The 20,344-nt window shown below is 45.1% G+C and overlaps 1 protein-coding gene across 7 annotated transcripts in view; it reads right to left on the minus strand.

The window, feature by feature from the left end:
- NAE1 (NEDD8 activating enzyme E1 subunit 1) overlaps positions 1–20,344 on the minus strand; it is a 976,013-nt gene that overhangs the window by 545,766 nt on the left and 409,903 nt on the right. For all 7 annotated transcript variants that reach the window (XM_069653211.1, XM_069653219.1, XM_069653249.1 and 4 more), the window contains one exon: positions 12,229–12,304. In XM_069653211.1, coding sequence (XP_069509312.1) covers positions 12,229–12,304 — 76 coding nt within the window. The remainder of the gene's footprint in view (positions 1–12,228; positions 12,305–20,344) is intronic.

Consider the following 20,344-nt stretch of genomic DNA (forward strand, 5'->3'; position numbering starts at 1 on the left):
CCAGCACAAATCAAGGACGGAGCTAGAGACCTGGCCCCATTCATCACTAAATTAATAAACGCATCATTCATGACTTGCCTAGATCCCAGCAAACCTCAAAGACGCATGGGTACTTCCCTCACTAAAGAAAGCCACACTTGACCCTACCATCCCAACTAATTACAGGCCTATAACAACGGTCCCTTTTTTACTTAAAATAATCGACAAAGCAGCCTACATCCAAATTCAGACATACCTCGAAACCAACAGCCTTTTAGGACTTAGACTATCTGGCTTTCGGGCTCTCCATGGAACTGAAACCACAAATAGAGAAACTAAAAGACAATAGACAATGTGCACTTCTCCTCTTGCTAGACCTCTCCGCCGCGTTCGATCTGGTAGACCACAACATACTCTGCGAACATCTTTCCGTAGCAGCCAATTTTTCACAAGAGGCCGCAAACTGGATTAAATCCTTTCTAGACAATAGAACAATGAGAGTTTTCTCTCCCACCAATGTCGCAGACCCATCCCCTATTACTTGTGGAGCGCCACAAGGCTCTTGCGTCTCTCCAACACTATATAATGTTTTTACCAAACCTTTATTTGACATCTTGGACCATCTGGGTGTCATCTACACAAACTACGCTGATGACACCCAGATACTCATACCGTTATCAGGCAACTACGACCTGGACACTGCCCTATTAAACAAAATATACCTGGTCATTCAGGCCTGGATGGCAACCCATAGCCTTTGCCTGAATGACGAGAAAACCGAAATCCTCATTCTAGGCACTCCGGCGAATACCAACAATCTGAACCCAAATTACTCATCATTCAACATAGATGGTAATATTATCAAAACTGCCAAGGATACAAAAACCTTAGTTTATTTTACCTTGATTCCTCCTTGAACCTTAGGAAACAAATTAATTCAACGGCTTCGGCTACTGCATATACTTGTAAACGTATTCACACCTGCAAAGCTTACCTTTCCACAGACAGCTGTATCATATTAGCAAGAGGATTAATATTATCGAAACTTGATTACTGCAACGCACTCTACGTGGGAGTAAGTAAACAAGTACTAAATAAAATAAACTTCAAATCATACAAAATAACGCCCCGAGAACAGTACTCGGCATCCCCAGAAGAAACCACATCTCTGGAACTAGAAGAAATCACAAATGGCTCTCAATACAGGATAGAATCTTCTTCAAACTAGTCTCCACGACCCACAAATGTATCAACAACGCAGCCCCTAAATACTTAAAAGACAAGATCTTCCTAAAAAACTTCGACCAGACCCATGAGATCAGCTAACTGCTTCCGCATTGCCACCCCACGTTTTAACCTGAAAAGAGCTGGGGGCATCAGCTTCCCTGTACAAGCGGCACTAGCCTGAAATGCCCTCCCACTCGATCTCCGCACAGACCAAACCTTCGACAGTTTTAGGTCTAACACCAAAAAAGACTCCTCACTACAGATAACATGTCCTCAACAGCTCAGAGTATCTAAGCACTGAAACTCACCACGAGACTCAAACTCCTGACCGATTGCATCTATTCCTGTGCATATCTAGGTCTGTAAATTGTATACCATTGGCCAGATGTTGGCACGTTGTTTTATCTATGTACCTTTTTATGCCTCAAGCTGTCTTGTAAATGCGCCCAGATACCCCAGGGTGAGGTGCACACTATAAATAATAAACAAACAAACAAGAAAGGACCATTCATTTTCATCTCTCTCCTGATGTAGCACTGCCTCCCTAACCCAGGCATCCCTGACCCATGCTATATAGGTACATAAGGTTGACCCCCTACGGTCTAGGTCTGCCTTGTACTAAGGTTGAAGGCCTGATGGCAGCTTGCCTTCTCTATCCAAGGCTCCCTCACAGACTTCCTAATTGTCCCTACACTTTTCAGATGATATTTTGGGATTGAGCCTTACAGAAACCCTGTTGAATAAAATCCCCTTTCTACCACAATCACTCTCTCCTTAACTTCTCCTGACCTATCACTACACTCCTCCAACTCTTCTCACTTCCCTCTACTATCCTTCCAATGTCTCCCACTACTTACAGATTTTGCCTGCACCCTATAATGTTACACCGCTCTTGCCGTTACTCTTCCTCTCTCCTCCACACTACTATTCTTAACTGGCAAAAAGCATTAGAAGAATTCCCTGACAGGATGCTTTCATCGAGCGGCGGCATGTCTGGGACTGCGCATGCGCTTACTGCGCACAGCGGAACTATGTGGATACACTGCAGGAAGAAGCGGCAGAGGGCGAGGTAAGGAGTGGGTTTGGGGAGGGGTGTGTGTGTATGTATGTATGTATGTGTGTGGGTGGGGTGTATGTGCGTCCATGTATGTTTTTTGGAAAGGGTGGTGGGTCAGGTATTCAGGGGTCAGGGTGGCAGTATTGGCCGGTCATGGTAGATTGGGGCGGGGAATTGACGTAGATCCTACTATTCCGACACTCTCCTTTAACCCAGTATCATTCACTTCAAAGTTGCTCCTTACACTAACTTTTCTAACCACACTTGCTGCATTAACACGCACTCTCACACAGCTGTACCACTTCTACTAACTAACCAATATCTTACCGGTTCCTTGAAACGCTTCCACATCAGGCCCCCCTTCTGGTCTCTTGATCTTACACCTCCTCCTCTGAATAACCAACACTTTCTAGTTCCGGTGAGGGGCCTTTTATCTTTTACCCTTGTCCCTTGACAATCTGGCTCTGTCTTCCCCACCCATGACGTAATGTAAGCAGCAAATGTTATAAGTAATGGCCTAATCCCCTGCCCATGTCCTCAGCACTGCAATGGCGGTCTGGGAGAGCAAATGTTAAGTTTGTGTTAGGCAGCATTGTTCCTGTTGCCCCACAGGTAAGTGGGCCGGCTGCTCCAAGCAAGCATTGGCATGGTTGACATCATTCTTAGCCGAAGGGGAGGCAAAAATCCATGGGGGGGGGGGGGAATTCTTTAAGGCCGCCCACATAATCTATGGGGTCCCACAAGGGGCTAGCTTATCCCCCCTCCTCTTCAATTTGTACATGCGTTGCCTCTGCGAATTACTGCGTCAGCACGATTTTTTACTAACTACGCCGACAATACCCAGCTGGTTGTAAAGCTGGAGGGCGACTACCTAAAGGATAGTGCCAAAATCTCTACATTGTATAACATCATAGAGAGTTGGATGGAGGGCAACTGGATGTGCCTCAACAACAAAAAGACGGAGATGATGATCTTTGGCACCCGTCAAGTCCGAGCTAAACTAGGGCCAGACTACGAGGCCTTTCACATCAAGGAAACACACATCCAGGTGTCAGAGCAGGTTAAAACCCTTGGAATGATCATGGAGGCATCTCTGGAGCAGAGGCGCAGGTTCATTATCTACACAAGAACAATTCCTACTACCTCCGCTTACTTAGAGCTATCCGTCTATTCATAAGCGAGAAGAACAAGTTACTTACCAACTGTAACGTTCTTTCGACTGGATGTTCCTCCCACGTATTCCTCATCTTGTGATATTCGTTATCGCCAGCTTCGGGGAAACATTTTTTCAGCAGAGGGCGCTGTGCTTGAGGTCGTGGCGTCGATTGTCCCTCGACGGGCTCTGTACCGTGTCGACGTCACTGTTGGTATAAATAGCTTGAGTCGCGCCGGTTGGCTTCAGTTCTGTTTTTTCGAGGAAACATTTGTGGAACACCCAGGCGTGTCTTGTGACTGATAGGCCCATCGTGAGAGGAAAGTGTAAGAAATGAAAACTGTACTGCAGGGTAGGCTGGGAGGGTTGATGAGGAATACGTGGGAGGAACATCCAGTCGAAAGAATGTTACAGTTGGTAAGTAACTTGTTCTTCAAATGGATTGTGTGCTCCCACGTATTCCTCATCTTGTGATAGACTCCCATAGCAGTGGTCAATTTAGAGGTGGGAGTACTAGTTATTGGTTTCATGGACGGAATGAAGTACCGCCCTGGCAAATAAATCCTCATTGGAGGAGGAGGCATCTAAGCAGTAATGCTTGATGAAGGTATGCATTGATGCACATGTTGCAGCCGAGTAAATATCTTTTGCACGGACTCCCCTCTTCAAAGCCGCAGAAGTAGCCATTCCCCTAGTGGAATGGGCCCGTAGCCCATCTGGTGGGTCTTTTCCTGCTAATCTGTAGCATTCCAATATAGATAGAATGATCCAGCGGAATATAGTTTGTTTTGTAACCGCCAACCCCAATTTACATCCTGTATAACCCACAAAGAGTTGGTTATCTTGACATAATTTTGACATTCTTGAAATGTAAAAACTGAGTCCCTTCTGCGGTCCAGTCTATGCAGTCTCTCCTCTTCTTTACCCAAATAAGGAGGATAGAATGTTGGTAAAATGTTTTTTGTGACAAATGGAAGTCAGAAACTACTTTCGGTAAGAAAGATGGTTTAACCTTAAGAACTACCTTGTCCTTATAAAATGTGGTATATGGATGTTTACATCAGAGAGCCTGTAGTTCACTAACCCTGCGGGCTGATGTTAATGCTATAAGAAAGACAGTTTTTAGTGTTCGAAGCCTCAATGGACAGGAGTGCAGAGGCTCAAAAGGTAAACAAGTTAGAAATTGAAGAACTAGGTTTAAATCCCAAGTTGGGACATGAAACGGTACTGGTGGATATACATTGGTAAGTCCTTTCAGGAACTGAAAAGATTAATGGAATTTTGAAGTAAGAAACCTCTTCCGAGGAGTGCTTGAAAATGGACAAAGCAGCAAGACATCCTTTAAATGTTCCGATCTGGAGCCCCAGATTGGCTAGATGCAATAGGAAAGAAAGCACCATTGGGGTGCCGCATTGAAAAGGCTCCACATCCTTATCTTTGCACCAGTTACTGAATTTGTTCCAATGGCACCGATACAAGGATTTTGTTGCTGGCCTTCTGGCGGAAAGCAAAATTTCCATTACGTCATCCGGAAGGTCCCAATCCCTGCATCTCAACCTCTCAGAAACCATGCGTGAAGGTTGAGTGTCTTGACCTCTGGATGGAGAACCCGACCTTCCTCTTGCGAGAGAAGATCCTCTCTTTGCGGAAGACTTATTGGAGGGCAGGTGGACATGTCCAGAAGGTCCGGGTACCACGTCCTCCTGCCCAATCCGGGGCAATTAGGATCATGGTTTTCCTGAACTTTCTCGACCTTCTGATTACTTGAGGAATCACGGGGACTGGAGGAAACGCGCACAGTAGGGGGAAATCCCAGTCCACCACGAACGCGTCTCCTAGAGCTCCTCTCGGGGGAAATTCCCTTGAGCAATACGATTCGCACTTCCGGTTTACCTCGGTCGCGAACAGATCCACTTGAGGGGTTCCCCAAAGGGTGAAGATCTCCAGAAGGACTTCCTGAGCTACCTCCCACTTGTGGGAGACTGTGCTCTGCCTGCTCAGAGCGTCTGCTGTCGTGTTTTGCTCTGCGGCTGGGTGAACTGACGATAGAGATATTTCTTCCCGTATTGCCCAGAACCAGAGCTCCATTGCTTCTCTGCACAGTGGTAGTGATCCTACACCTCCTCTTTTGTTGAGCAAGTACATGGCCACTGTGTTGTCTGTCATTAGCAGGACAGTCTTTCCTTGTACAGGGGGCAGGAAGGCCTTCAGCGCTAGTCTGATTGCCCTCAGCTCCAACAGGTTGATGTGTAGTTTGGACTCCGATGGAGACCAACGACCGCTGATTGTCAGATCGTTGGTATGAGCTCCCCACCCCGTGAGTGAGGCATCCGTTACTACTGTTATCTCCGGCCATGGTTGCCAAAAAGATTCACCTTTGAGGATGTTGTCGTTGCAAGCCCATCATAGTAGATCCTGAGCAACTGCACTCGGGACTTGCAGAAGATCCCACATACTCCCCGAGAACTGGGACACTGAGTCCTGAGGGCCCATTGAAGGGATCTCATTCTCAATCTGCCCTCTGGCACCAGAAAAATGCAGGATGCCATGAGACTGAGCAACCTCAGAAAATCGAAGGCCGGCAGATGCTGGGCTTTCTGGAATTTTGTTACCATCTGCAGAATGTGGAGAGCTCTTATCTCTGGAGGCGAGGCTTTGCCCGAGGAAGTGTCCAAGACTGCTCCGATAAACTGGAGTTTTTGGGATGGTATCATGTGGGACTTCTTGAAATTGAGGGAGAAGCCCAGATTGTGAAAGTCATCCATGTAGGCATAGACGTGAATCCCCCCTCTCCTTAGGCTCGCTGCCACTACCGCCATCAGCTTGTTGAAAACTCTTGGGCGGAGGTCAGCCCGAATGGCAGAACTCGAAACTGATAGTGAGAACCGCCAACTGCGAACATCAGGTATTTTCTGTGCTTGGGATGGATTGGCACATGAAAGTAAGCATCCTGAAGGTCCAATGATACCAACCACTCTTGGAGTTGGAGAGCCTGAAGGATCTGAGAAAGGGTTACCATCTTGAACTTGTCCTTCCTGAGGAACTTGTTCAAGTTTCTTAAGTCCAAGATGGGTCTCAATCCTCCGTCCTTCTTTGGGATGAGAAAATAAGGGGAGTACCAACCCTTGTTCCTCTCCGCCACATGTACATGTTCTATTGCACCTTTCTCTAGCAGGGTTAAAATTTACTGCAAAAGGAGGGGTCTGGAATTTTGGTTGAGTTGGCTCCCGGTGGATGATCGTGAGGCCTTTTTAGGAAGGGAAGGCAGTAACCTTGAGCTAATGTTTCCAGTGTCCAGGCATCTGAAGTAATGCCCCGCCATTCTTTCAGATGCTGAGAGATTCTGCCTCCCTCTGGTGTTTTGCATGATAAGGCCTCAGAGTGATTTGGAGGCGGCTGCAGGTGCGGCTGAGGGTAAAGATGCCGTTTCTGAAGATGGCTTTGTAGTCTTTCCTCGTCCACCACGAGTGACATTTCTTTTGCCCCTTTGAAAAGCCGGTCCTCTTCCTCTACCAAACGAAGAGTAGTACCGAAAAGGACAACCCCTCCAGGAAGATGAGCCCGAAAAGGGTTTCTGAGGTTGTCACATAGAGGCACTAAGGGATTTAGCTGCTGCTTTTGAGGTCTGTAGTTTTTCTAGGCTCTCATCAGCCTTACTACCAAACAGCCTTGAGTCATCAAAAGGCATGTTGAGAAGCCTGGCCTGCACGTCTGGTGCAAAACCAGACTTTCTCAACCACTCAAATCTGCGTAGCACTGTGCTTGATGCCATGGATCTGCTAATACTTTCAGCAGTATCCAGTCCAGACTGGAGACATTCCTCCATTGCCTCCTTCCCGTCTTTGACAATATTCAGGAAGCATTCCCTTTCCTCGCCTTCCGGAATATGTTCAGCCGCCGCCGAAATGCATTCCCACAGGGTATTGTGAACCTGGCTAGGGTACAGGTGCCATTGGTTGACTTTAAGGCCATGCCACCGAAGTAAAAACTTTACGGGCCCAAGCATCACCCTTCTGATCCTCTCTATCCGTAGGTATGGTTGGATATGCAGTTTGTCTCGAAGTAGTTTCAGTCTGTATAACCAGACTTTCTGGAGTAGGATGTCTATTCAGATACTCGGGATCAGAAGTAGAAGTTCTATGCTTCTTAGGAAAATTGCTGTTTACCGCAGCAATGTTGTCAGGGGTTTCCCAGTTCTTTTCCACTGTTCTCTGAAGCGCCCTATGGAAGGAGAGAACTGGATCCTTCTGGGGGCCCCAAACAATTATGTCTGTCATATCGTCCTGTTCAAAAGTGGGTGAGGCTCTACCCGAGCCCATATATTCTATCACTCTGTTCATTAAACTCCTGTACCCTGAATTTGCATGTTCTGCAGGGTCAGGTCTTGCAAACTCTAATTCAGGTGACGTGTCAATGCCACTAGCAGAGTCTCGCACAGGTCTCTCATTTTAGATTCTGGGTCCAAGTTCTTCTGGAACTTGTCTAGTGCCATATTGCACTCCAAAAGGAGAGATTTCCTCATCCTCAGAGCCAGTTTCCTCAAAAATCGAAGACATAGACTTAAAAAAGTCAGATTTTGGTAATGGCGTAAATCTCCTCTCTTCCTCCTGGGTTTTCGTCAAAGGAATGGAAGGATTCTTTGACGGTGTCGAAAGGAATCTTCGACGACCCTGATGAAGTCTTCGACAAAGGCATCGAAGATGTTTCAGGCTTTGATATCGAAGCTGTCGGCGCCGACGAAGTTGTGGATGTTTTCGACAACTTCTGTTTTTTATGAGGTGTCGGTGAAACACTCGACTCTCGAGGATTCCTCAACGATTTGTCGAGTCGAGTTTTACGGGTTTCACCCATACTACTGGGTCTTACCGCAGTAGTTCCCGACTTCCCTGTGTCATCCAATGCAGCGACCGGGGTCTGACTCTTTTGGGGTTTCTATGAGGGAGTTGAGGCCGCATTCTCAAAGACCTCCCTCATCTTTCTTCTAAAGTCTTCTCATTTTCTTGAGGAATCCGATTTAGTAGGGCATCGAACCTATTCGGCCGATGTATCGGATGATGATGAAGGACATCTATGTCTCCTTTTAACTTTTTTAGAAGGTGAAGATCGCCTCGATCTACTACGAGATCGGGATCTCAGAGTGTTTTTTGTGACATTCCGATTCTTTCTTTTGAATCGGATGATTTTTTATGTCTTTTCGTCGAGGCCTTCGAAGTGGCCTTCAATACCTCCCTCCCCACCGCTAGTTTACCTTTCCTCTCACAGAGGGCCTTCTCCGTCCTCGAATGACAGGAGCCACAGTCGCCGGTTTGATGATCTGAACCCAGGCACCAAAGACAGATGCAGTGAGGATCGGTGATTGACATCTTCGAACCACAGTCGATACACTTCTTAAACCCAGTCTTGGGTGTAGAAGCAGTAGATGATGATGACATTTTCTGACAGAAAATCTCGAAGCGCGCCGTTCTCGAGAGCGAAGCAATTGGAAAAACGGAACTGAAGCCAACGGGTGCGGCTCAAGCTATTTATACCAACAGTGACGTCGGTACGGAGCCCGTCGAGGGACAATCAACGCCACGACCTCGAGCACAGCGCCGAATTTCTTTTCCCAAAGCAGCAAAGATGGCGATAACGAATATCACAAGATGAGGAATACGTGGGAGGACACAATCCATTTGAAGAACTGTGTAACGATTGCAAGGGCAACCATTCTGTCCCATTTAGACTATGGAAACTCTCCGATGCTCGAGGCTACAAAAAACTGCATAGAGAGATGCCAGATCATGGAAAACAATGCTGGGCAAATTATCAAAGGTATGAACAAAAGCAATCATATCTCCATGGAAAGGAAAGATCTGCAAAATCGAAGATAGGATCCAGTTCAAAACCCTGACAATAGTGCAAAGGTGCCTGTATGGCACTGCACCTGTATATCTTAAGAAAAATAAATTGCACGCTATATCCCAAACCGCTCAATGAGATCAGAGGTGCAAGGCAGGATAACAGTGCCTTGCCACAGCCGTGCAACAGGCCTGGGTAGGGCCTTCCCTGTTCTGGCTGCAAAGAAATGGAACAATCTACCCTTGACGCTCCGACTCGAGCCAAGCGACCGAGCCTTCAGAAAGAGCCTTAAAACCCACATCTTTAAATAAGAGGATTTCAGCACCTGGATATCCAGTCAGTTTAGATTTGAGCATTATAAGTCCAGTTTGTAATTTACATGTTTTATGTTATGCGCCGTGATGCCTGCAGGCTTTCGGCGCACTACAAGCACATAAATAAAATAAATAAGTCCTAGTGTTGTTAGAGTTTGATTCCCTCAAGATAGTCTCTAAGGGGTCTAGTGGGTCCGTTGGCAGCTTGATGCCGTGTTCTCACAGCACCGCACTTTTGCGTGACCGCCTTGCACGGATGGTGTTGCTGTGCTGCTCGCTCTCTCTCTTCTCTCTTGGCAGTCGGTACCCGGAGTATGGGAAGCTTCTCGTTGGGTCGGGTCGTGGCTTTCTCGTGGCTGGCGTGGATCACTTCACAAAGACTCTTTCTTGGCTGGTCCTCCTTTCTTCGTTCAGGATAGTTGTCACTAGGAGAAATCAGCAAAGACTGGCAAGCATTGGATATAGGAGGTATGGCAGGGGATTTAGGTGCACTGCTCAAAGACAGAGTGGCACAAGGGAGAGAATTGGAACCCACTCATCTGACACTGTCCATCTAAAAGAGTAGGACTAGTTCTGGATTTCTCTGCTAGCCCTCCCACCGCCCACTAGGAGGGATTCCCATCCCCTTGACAACACCATTGGTACTAGCCATGGCATACCAAGCAGATATTTAAATAGCCAAATGGCATATGCATTATTTTAATTTTCTTTGCCACAAGTTGAAGTCATTCAACCTAAACAGCGGGCCTACACTGTCCAGTTCTCCAGAACAAACATTCAGGGTAAGCACACAGTCATTCGTCCAGTATCAGGAACTATAGCTCTCAGCATTTTACCATGTTCACAACTGTAGGACTTAAATGAGGCTTTTTCGTAAAGTAAGATGCAATTATAATCAAAATTCTACAAAATTGGGCTAGTAAGTACACAGTTTTAAAATCACCACAAGCTAGACAAGGGTTTGTAAACTAAAGATTCACTTGCATAGTATTGAAGGAAATGATATGTCAATTTATTCTATCGGAATCTATTCTATTTATTATCGGAATATGAAAGACATTTTTTATTTGTTTATCAGGTATTCAGGCTAGCACCTTTTCCAAACAAATATAGGTTTTAATTGTGAAGACTCATCCGCAGAAAACTATGTATTGCTTTTGAAAGCCATTTTCTGAGCTAGTTTGAATAATCTATGTGAACCTAATTCCCTTCCAAGATTAAAATGAATGTTTCTGACCTAGCATGACGTACCTATTATTCTTCTAATCCAATGGTTACTTTCCCAGTAAGTGATAAAGACAAGGTAATGATTGTCTATAAACTTGCTAATAGACTACTAATCTTTATGATACTAACCCTGGACAACATTCACGTATTTTCATTGTGTCCATTTCTCTCGTATTCTCATGCACTTTCACAGTTATTTTGTCTGATGTACATTTATTCAGGCCACCCTGATGTAATTTTATATTTACACTAGAGGTACAAATGAAAAGTTGCAAGTTACTAGCCATCATAAAAAGACACTCGCCTCCTCAATTCTCTACATTCACAGAGCACACCATTTCTTACTTGCCAAAAGGTAATTATCACTCACCAAAGGATGGTAACACCCTTGGTAAAGCGTACGCTGCACAAAACATTTATCGGCTGACTCACAAACTTAATAAACACTATAACGAAGATGTAATGAAATACACTCAAGTAAAATGTGCTTAATTTAAGCAGAACGTGTGTAAACAAAAACAAAGAAACTGAAGGCAAGGGTCGATCCAAAACAATATACATGTTGACTTAATTTAAGAGAACCCTGCCTGCACACTATTGGCTAATCTACAGAAGGCCTCACATACAGTATTTTAGAAACTCTTCCAAATAACAATAAAGCTCTCCTAAAATAGTCAAACATTTCCCCAAAAGTGTATCTCCTTTAAACAAATGTGCTATGAGGGATGTGATGCTAGTAAAGTGAGGTCTTAAAAAATGTGGTATTTACTTAATCTGACTGCCTCATCTTTGGGGCATTGCATAATTTCTTGTGTGCCAGTGAAAAGTACAGAGCTTATTTCACCTTGGCACTCAACCATTTTACCGTTAGGTGAACCATAGTAACCTGGGGCCCCTCTTTTGCCAACTTTCTGGAAGTTCATTTCTGACCCTTAAAGAGTGGAAGATAAATCTGCCTAAGAACTTACACTACGTCATGCTAAGGTACCCCCATTTTTTCTACATTCATTTGTAGAGGTAGACAAACGGAAAGGACCCTCTGGCTAATCCAGGATAGATTTAGCATGATAGGTTCAAGAACTGAAATAATTGATCCCAACAGCAAATCCATTTGCTGACAAGCTTTACTGGTGCAGAGCTCAGTATTTTTGGTACAGTTTAATATTTGAAGGAGTTGCAAAATAAGAGTACAATAAACTCTTTTCACAATAATATTCACAAACACCAACAAAGTTAAACAGGATTAAGACTAGGTTTGAAAGGTACTAATATTTTTAAACCGGATTGCTGAAAATTGTACTGTAAAACGCAGTGCCTCGGTACCAAATTATTTTCGACTCGATTTGCTAATAATTATACATAGAACAGTTCACATTCATCCAAACAACTGTTGCAAGGTCTATAGAACAACAAAACAAGAACATTTCACATACCTTCCCTAATGACAGCAACAGTTGGGCAGCATACTTTTCAATGGATCCTGCATCTTTTTTAGCTCTCTCCCGGTATCTGAAACAGTAAAATATGTACATGTTTAATCAATCTGTGACTTCTTTTTGCCCTATTATCATTTTCTGAAGTAGGAATGCAAAAGCTACTATTTGTGTGATTAGCCAATCAGGTGGTTGGAAACAGCGGGCTAGAATATACATTCTTCACCTGCTGTTTCCAGCCACCCGGGTGGCGCCATCTGTTTTTTTTTTTATGTGAGGAGGCAACAGGACGACTCTCCCTATTGCCTAACCACTTATCTGCCCCAAAACAAACCATACCCCTACCCAACCTCTTCCCTCCCTCCCCACTTACCTGTTGGACCAGCTTTCCTCCAGTCTCCCTGCCGCCGCCATAGAAATACAACCAAGTCCCTTTTCCCTATGGTGGTGGTCATCTTTGTTATTTTTTCCTCCCCTGGAGATAGGCGTTGCTTGTGCAGCCAATCTCTGGAGTAAAATGAAATATACCATTCACACCCCAGTTAAATCCCAGGGTGCAAACAGCTTTCACCCGGCTGTGGGGGGCAGACAAGGCCGGTAACAGCCCACAGCCCTCGATGAGGCTGGCAGGCCGTTACTGGCCATGTCCGCCCCCCACAGCCGGGGTGAAGCCCAGGGCTCACATAGGACCTGTCAGTACTGTGTGGTTGTAACATTTATTGCTTTGTCGCAACCAAAAAAAACAAAGCATTATCTGTTTCTTTGGACTATTGTACTTTCTGGATTCAGTGTACTTATATACAGCTCACATCTTCCCGCTATGATAAGCCTGACTGCTCTGCCACTTTACCAAGGTTCCTTGAGTAGTACAGACCTCTACTAAGAGTTCGGGACCTGTATGACAAGGGATCGTTTTATGAAGTCTAACTTCAAGCGGACTTTAGGAAAACTCCCCTAACACTAACTTTTTCCAGTTTGTTTTTTAAACCAATGGTTGGGGTTCCAGTTACCCCCTTCCCTATTTCCTGGTGCATGTGTGCCCTGCATGCTGCGATAGTTCACAGTTAAAATAAGGCTTCTAATCCTTATGATCTTACACAAGGAAGGTAGATAAATACTTAGATCAATTAACCAACACACACAGGAATTCTTAAATATAGTTTTCAAAGGCCATTGCTTCAATGGTAGTTGCTTGCGGTACAATTGTAACAGAGGTTGAAACTAATGACAGTTTGACTGTATTATCGGTACTACCACGCACCTGCTTTAACACAAAGATTTACAGTAATTGTATTTAGTTAGCAAAAGCACAAAGCATTTTTAGAAAGGAAAAAGGTTGGTTAGTCATACAGTAGCAGAGCTTAACGCTCTAGAGACACTTTCTTGGCAAACTAACGCTTTTAAAGTCCAATCCCTACCTATACGAAAAAGACAGTTTGGAGTGGATTCAAAGTCTTAAGAAGCAGCAGAACAGCAAAAGTTGCTCTGCAATCTCTCTCATTAGTTTACAGAAAGCCGATTTCGTTGTGATTTCCTCTTATTTCGAATACGTTGGAGGCATCCAAGCCTCGTTTTCGTGCCAAGCAGCACCCGGCATTTTGTTTTGATTTATGCTAATGCGGCCAGCTGATTTCTACGGCCAAGGGCTGGAGGTGGCTTCTGATGGCGGTAGGGGCAAATAAAGTGGGCAACAAATGGCAAGATAAAGATGATGGCCCATGTGGTCCTCGGATGGCTGGGATCAGCTGCGATGTTGATCCCCTCGGTGCCGGAGTGGCGATGGCAGCAGCAACCTAATGGTGCTGCAGGAGGTTGGTGGGTGGGGGCTCCTGCCCTCTCCGCCTGGTCGATGCGAGTGCCCATGCCTAGTGAAATAAGAGGAAATCACTTCCACCGGCAGGTGGAAAGCCGGCGGCCAAGGAAGGCCAAATAAGGCCCTGTTAGCAACTTGGAGCAACTGACGTATTTACCCCGAGATAACGTGACAATCATGTATATCAGCACGTGAGTACTATTGCCATGATACTATAAGCTGTCTAATGGATTTTTTCCAATTTGTCTCATCCGTGCTGTCACACAGCAATGGATCCACATCAGACCACACGACTTGGGTGCATTCTGCTCCACTAATCATACCCATACTTGTGGATTACTTTCAATAGATTGCATAATTAACATTCTAACCTGCATGTGCTGCGACAGTAGTTCCCTGTACACCGTTTCCGCCTTGCGCTAGCTATAGCATCACTGTACTCAGTCAGGCCTGCACATGTCTTCCGCCCATGCGCTATACTGTGCCGTACTAACATTCCAGAGGCTAGTTGTCAATGTACCTGCATTTAATCCTGTTGCTATCCGGCATTAGCCTATGCTAAAATAGCCCATTGTTCACTCGCCAAATGCATGTTGAAATAGCCTAAATTTGACTTGCATTGCTTGCTTTAATTAGCCCACTGCTCTATCGCTAAACATTCCTTTTAGAAACGTTCTAACATTTACTAGTTGCTTGCCTGAATTAGCCTAAACTGTATACGGTACCACTTTCTCCCACTTAGCATGTGCACCACTCTCCTCTACCGTAGCTTGCTAGGCATATTATTAATCCTTAACACCATACTGCTTTATGCCAGGATGGATCTAACCAACTGTCCAAACACCTTCAGTGTAACCAATTGCACTAGGACCAACACCCACAGGCCTAACTCACCACACCACACTTGTACTCACTCTCACCCCCAATTGCAATTCCAGACTCCTCAGCCTCAGATCACGCACTCTACCCATGCTCACTAACGCCATTCCGGCAAATGCAACACTCAGAAATGTCAGACTAGGAACACGCACCAAAGGTGGACTGAACCATCTTCATCTCATCAGTCACTCCACCCTCTCCAGTACCTTGCCACCCAACATTAAGACCAAACTCAACCCTGCTAAAACCCAGAAGTCCACTTCCAAAACTGCCAAACGGTCACATCTAAACAAAAATTAACCTACACTGCAATATAATTGCGCCCTGCTCAATGTCCGCTCTCTCACCGCCCATGCTCTTGAAGTCAAAGACCTCATCACAAGCCAGGATTTAGATATACTAGCCATCACTGAAACATGGTTACATGAGGCAGCTGGCCCAACCATCTCATTTGCCTTAACCCTAGGTTACTCTATCCTCAGACAGGATAGACTATCTAAGATAGGAGGGGGTAGCCCTGATTTTCAAAGATGCGCTACCTTTTAGGCCCATACCTCACCTATGGGAGGGTAATGCAGACATCCTATCAGCCCTAGGCGACCTCAACCTAGGACTCAATGATCCTAATGATAAAGCTGCTACAGCACTCTCCAAGGACCTCATAGATCTCGGTTTCTCCCAGAAAATAGATCATTTTCAATGGTAGTGCAAGAATAATATTCTTGTCCCAAAGCGGTTCACAAGAGTCTATTCCCTACCCTTTTCAGTTATTTTCAAATTGTTCATTGTAATGTGGAGTATAATTGTTTGTACACTAATGTATGCACATGTTTGAAGTTGATTGTCTGGGGAACCGCCTATTTTTAGAAAAAAGAAAGGGGCCACCATCTTAGAACATAGGTGACCCTATTGTGCACAAGCGAGACTGTGAATACAGTCTGCGGTAATAAATAGCACAATAGTTGGTAGAACACGTCCACTGCCACCAGCCATAACTATAGGGTTTTCTATGTGACTAAAAAGTCACAGGAGCAGAGAGAAGGGGTATACTGGTATGTGTTAGATGAGAAGTGGCAACTCCATACATCATTCAAGCAGGAGCCTTCTCCAACAAATTGAACATGTAAAACAAGGAGAATGCCTGCGTCAGTGACAGACTTACCAGTCTCTTCCCTGGGACTGGCGATTGAGTTTTATTTCTGCAAAGATCTTCAGTAGTTGCAGTTAGGTCACGAGGGCTTTATCTATAAAAGGCGGCGGTCTGGAGGGTGGGGCAGGTTGTTACGGGATTGTTCTGGTAAAATAAACATGTAGCCCTCTTAATTGACAAAGAAGACAATGAAGCTGTTTCTGTCTTTGATACTTTCTGAAAATAACTGAATTCCATCTATCAAGACACTACAGATGTGATGGTATGGGTGGTATAAATAGAGAAAGCTTTGCTCCTGGACATCAGCTTCACTCATATTTCCCACACACAAAGTATGAGGAACCATAAAACTGCTACAGGTTATTAGCATTCCATAATTAACGGTGGATAGGAAAGGAATGAACAATCAGTGGGAAGAAGGATCAATCAATCAGAAAGAACATCACAGAAGGTAAGCATTAGGGGCATCTTTCCTTTTTGCAACTTTGCTCCATTGGTTTTAATTGAAACACCAGCATATCTGTCAGACTTAATATATTGTCTGTTTTTGGGGCGAGTGAGGCCCTCTAAACCCCCCCCCCCCCCACCTCCAACTCACACCTATTGGGTGTACGAGTCAGTCCCCAAGGCTGCCGGTGCAAGTATAGGGGTTCTTCCATTTCCTTTTTCACACTGCAACACAAACCACCTTCAACAGGCACACTGTGTCCCATTTTCTTTTTAGCTAGCAACTTATGAGGTACATTCTTGGTGCACACTGGACGGGCTGGTGACAGTGAACAGTGTTTTATAGTTTTTTCTCATACACTACTGCTCTCCCTTCTTTTTACTGTGATAATGATATTTTAAATACGATACACTCCAAGTGGCTGCTCCTCATGTTAGAAGACTTGTTTTTGTGACATCTTGCCTTTTTGGCCATCTTACTGCTCTCTGAAGCTGAGAATTTCCAAATAAGGTAATGCACTTTAGCAGGACACAGCCCTGTATTCACAGTTAGTGTGTGTGTGTCTAGAACTGAGGAAGGGACAGTCTGGTACCAATCAGATTCCAGACAGTAAATCCATGGTGCTGGGCAGATGTCGGGTAACTGGTTGTCCATGTATGGACAGCCTTTGCCTGTTAAATGGTGCAGATTCACTCCATCAGTGGACTCGGGGAGGCCCCAGCTAAGCTTTTGTTAACAGGAGAGGGACTTGAGCCAATTGCCATTCTTGAGGTGACACACTGGATTCATAAGTCTGAAGAACAAAGGCAATGCAGAGGAGAGTCAAAGGATTATCTGTTGAGGAACAAGCATTGCCAAAACCATCCACAGGGGAATGAATCCCTGGACCTCCTTCACAGACCAGGGAATACATTCAACTGGTTCCTTCCTCCCATAGACTGGTGGGCCTAGGCAGTGTTGTGTCCTGCACTGCTGTCACGCCATCAGTGGATTTTAGAAGTTTCCCTAGAGTATCTCAGAGCCCGACCATCCGCAGCGGCCGACCCTTCCCCAATTCACTGTGGCGTACCCCAGGGATCCTGTGTGTCACCTACACTTTATAACATCTTCACAAAACCACTCTTTGATGTGCTTGAGTATCTGGGTGTCCCCTACACTAATTATGCGGATGACACCCAGATACTCATTCCCATCACTGGTGATTATCTAGCTGACACCAAGGCCCTAAACGACGACAAGACGGAGCTCCTGATCTTGGGCACTGCACAACGCCTGAGCAGACTAGAACCGTCATATCAGTCATTCACCATAGACGGTAATAACATTCGAGTCTCAAAAGACACTAAAACTTTAGGGTTCTACCTTGACGCTACTTTATCATTAACCCAACAAACGAATGCTGTCAGATCGGCTTCTGCATACACATGCAAACTCATCGCAGCCTGCAGACCTTTCCTTACTACCTCCAACAGTGTCACACTAGCGAGAACCCTCATCATGGCTAAAATCGACTACTGCAGTGCTATTTACTTAGGCACCAGCCAAGAGAACCTAAATAAACTCCAAACTACCCAAAACAATGCCATTCGTGCCGCCTTAAACATCCCCCGTAACCACCATATCACAGAAACTAGAACTAAGTTAAAGTGGCTACCCATCAAGCAAAGAATCTTACTCAAAGCACTCGCCATCACGCACAAATGCCTGGCTAATAAGGCCCCCCATCTACCTCTGCAGTCGACTGTCGCGACACTCGACCTCCCGTCCACTAAGAACTGCCCAGTCCCACTGTCTAGCCATCCCTACATTTAAACTGCAAAAAGCAGGGGGTTCAAGCTTCCCGGTCCTAGCTTCCAAGCTCTGGAACTCCCTCCCTGCTACAATTAGAGCTGAAGAGTCATTTTACACTTTCAAAGCCAATACTAGGTCCTGGCTTTTCGACCAGCTTTAAGTCCAGCTCAGCGCCTCTGTCTTACTTACTCTGACCTGCCGACCTCGGTTATTACTCAGCGGCTCCAGTACCACTGTATTATATGTATATAGACTCCTTTAAGTCACCTAATGTCCTTGTTTACATCATGTATTGTTATTCCTTTTGTGTAAATTTATGTATTGCTATTCCTGTGTATATGCATTTCTGTAACCTTGTATAAATTGCGCCCTGATGCCTCCGGGCCTTCGGGTTTGCGCGTTATAAATAAAATAAATACAAATACAAATACAAATACCATTGCTGTACCGGACAGAGCAGTGTAGTCTGGCAGCCCGATACCTGGCCTATCATTGTGTGAAAGGAACCTTGTCACTTGCAGCATCGGCTTTCTACCAAGAAGAGGGCCTGCCTGGAGCCTGAGTCATACCACCTGCAAGATTGGAGTCTGCCTGACCCCGACGAGTGCCGTGCCGCTAAGTTTGAAGAGTCCTGTGGTTGTCTTTTGTTGTGGGATTCACAGTGGTCCCTTTTCATCGATTTGTGTCCTGTACAACTGGTGGATCCCTAGAACTCTGCCTTCTTCTGGAACTGCTGTCTGCCAGAGGCAAACTTGACACCAAAAACGACCTCTGCACCTGCGAACCCCTGACCACTTGTACCCAGATCAAGGACATGAGAAGTTGACTCAAGACACCCCTGCTGACCTAGGGAGGTATTACAGGGGATCAGAATTTCACAAGCTGAGTTTGCATACTACTTTTTGGTGCCCCCCTCTCCCAGTAGGAATTTATCAGTATATAGCCCAATTCATGTAATTACCCTTACCGGACCATGGAGTACTGGTCAGAGATTCCGTACTGTGGACCCCTCTACGATTAGGTATTGGGAGTTGCTCTGTCCTTTTGAGGAACCTGTTTTCTGAATAAGGTGTGTGTAGACATTTAAAAATGTATCTTTTGGTTTTAGCCAAGTGTTGTTGCAAGGGGGGTTTTGAACTTCCTTAGCCCCTATATACAGGTACGTACAAGTGAACTACACTAGTTAAAAATGTTTACTTGAACTATCTGTGTAGAAGAGGACATTTGAAGCTTTCAATACGTTTTTTTTACTGCCCAAACACATTTAATTCCCCCACTTGACCTGAAACAGCAGTGATTTTGGTTTGCAGCAGTGTTTGAACCTATGCATAATTGTAAAATGGTGTGTATCCTCTCTTTGGGGTAACCTATTCTGTGTGCGTATATAAATGTGAATATAATTGCTTGTGTAGTATAATACAGTATACTTGAATTAAATGCACGTGCCGTCATACATGTGTTTGGAAAATGTAATAACTCTACGATAAAACCCCTTATCACCGAAGTCTAAAACGTACTGCTCAGCCTATGCCATCCAGAAAGAGTTTGGTTAGACCAATGCATAGAAAAAAACAACTAGGTTGGCCTCTGAGAAACCCACATCAGCATGTTCCTGCCTTTGGATCGTAAAACCATTCTCCAAGGTGGAGATATGAGTAGAGAGCACAGAGCGGCATGTCCTGCTGTACGTTTCAGATACTGTGACCTGTTCTAGGGTCACAATTGGGTCTTCTCCATGCAGGAACTGCTGTGCAGCGTTTTCTTCATGTCGTCTGCATCAGTAGTGTCCCCTAACTTTCCTTTGGTCCTTTGTCCGGTTTCTCTGCAAGATGGGGGCCTTCTGTTGAGACTTCATCTAGTCAGGGACACCTCTCCAGCAGCTGTAATGGGACTCCATTCTGTAGACTCTAACGAGGAGACACCAACACACTTTCTACAACTTTTCTTTCTCTAAAAGGAATACCTGCACTGCCTGAAGTCTTTTTTCCACTGTCCAGACTGTGGGGTCCATTTCTGCTCACCTTGCACTCATCTA

This window comes from Ambystoma mexicanum, chromosome 1p, assembly GCF_040938575.1.
Source record: "Ambystoma mexicanum isolate Mex_15411 chromosome 1p, UKY_AmexF1_1, whole genome shotgun sequence".
NCBI classification, from domain to species: Eukaryota; Metazoa; Chordata; class Amphibia; order Caudata; family Ambystomatidae; genus Ambystoma; species Ambystoma mexicanum.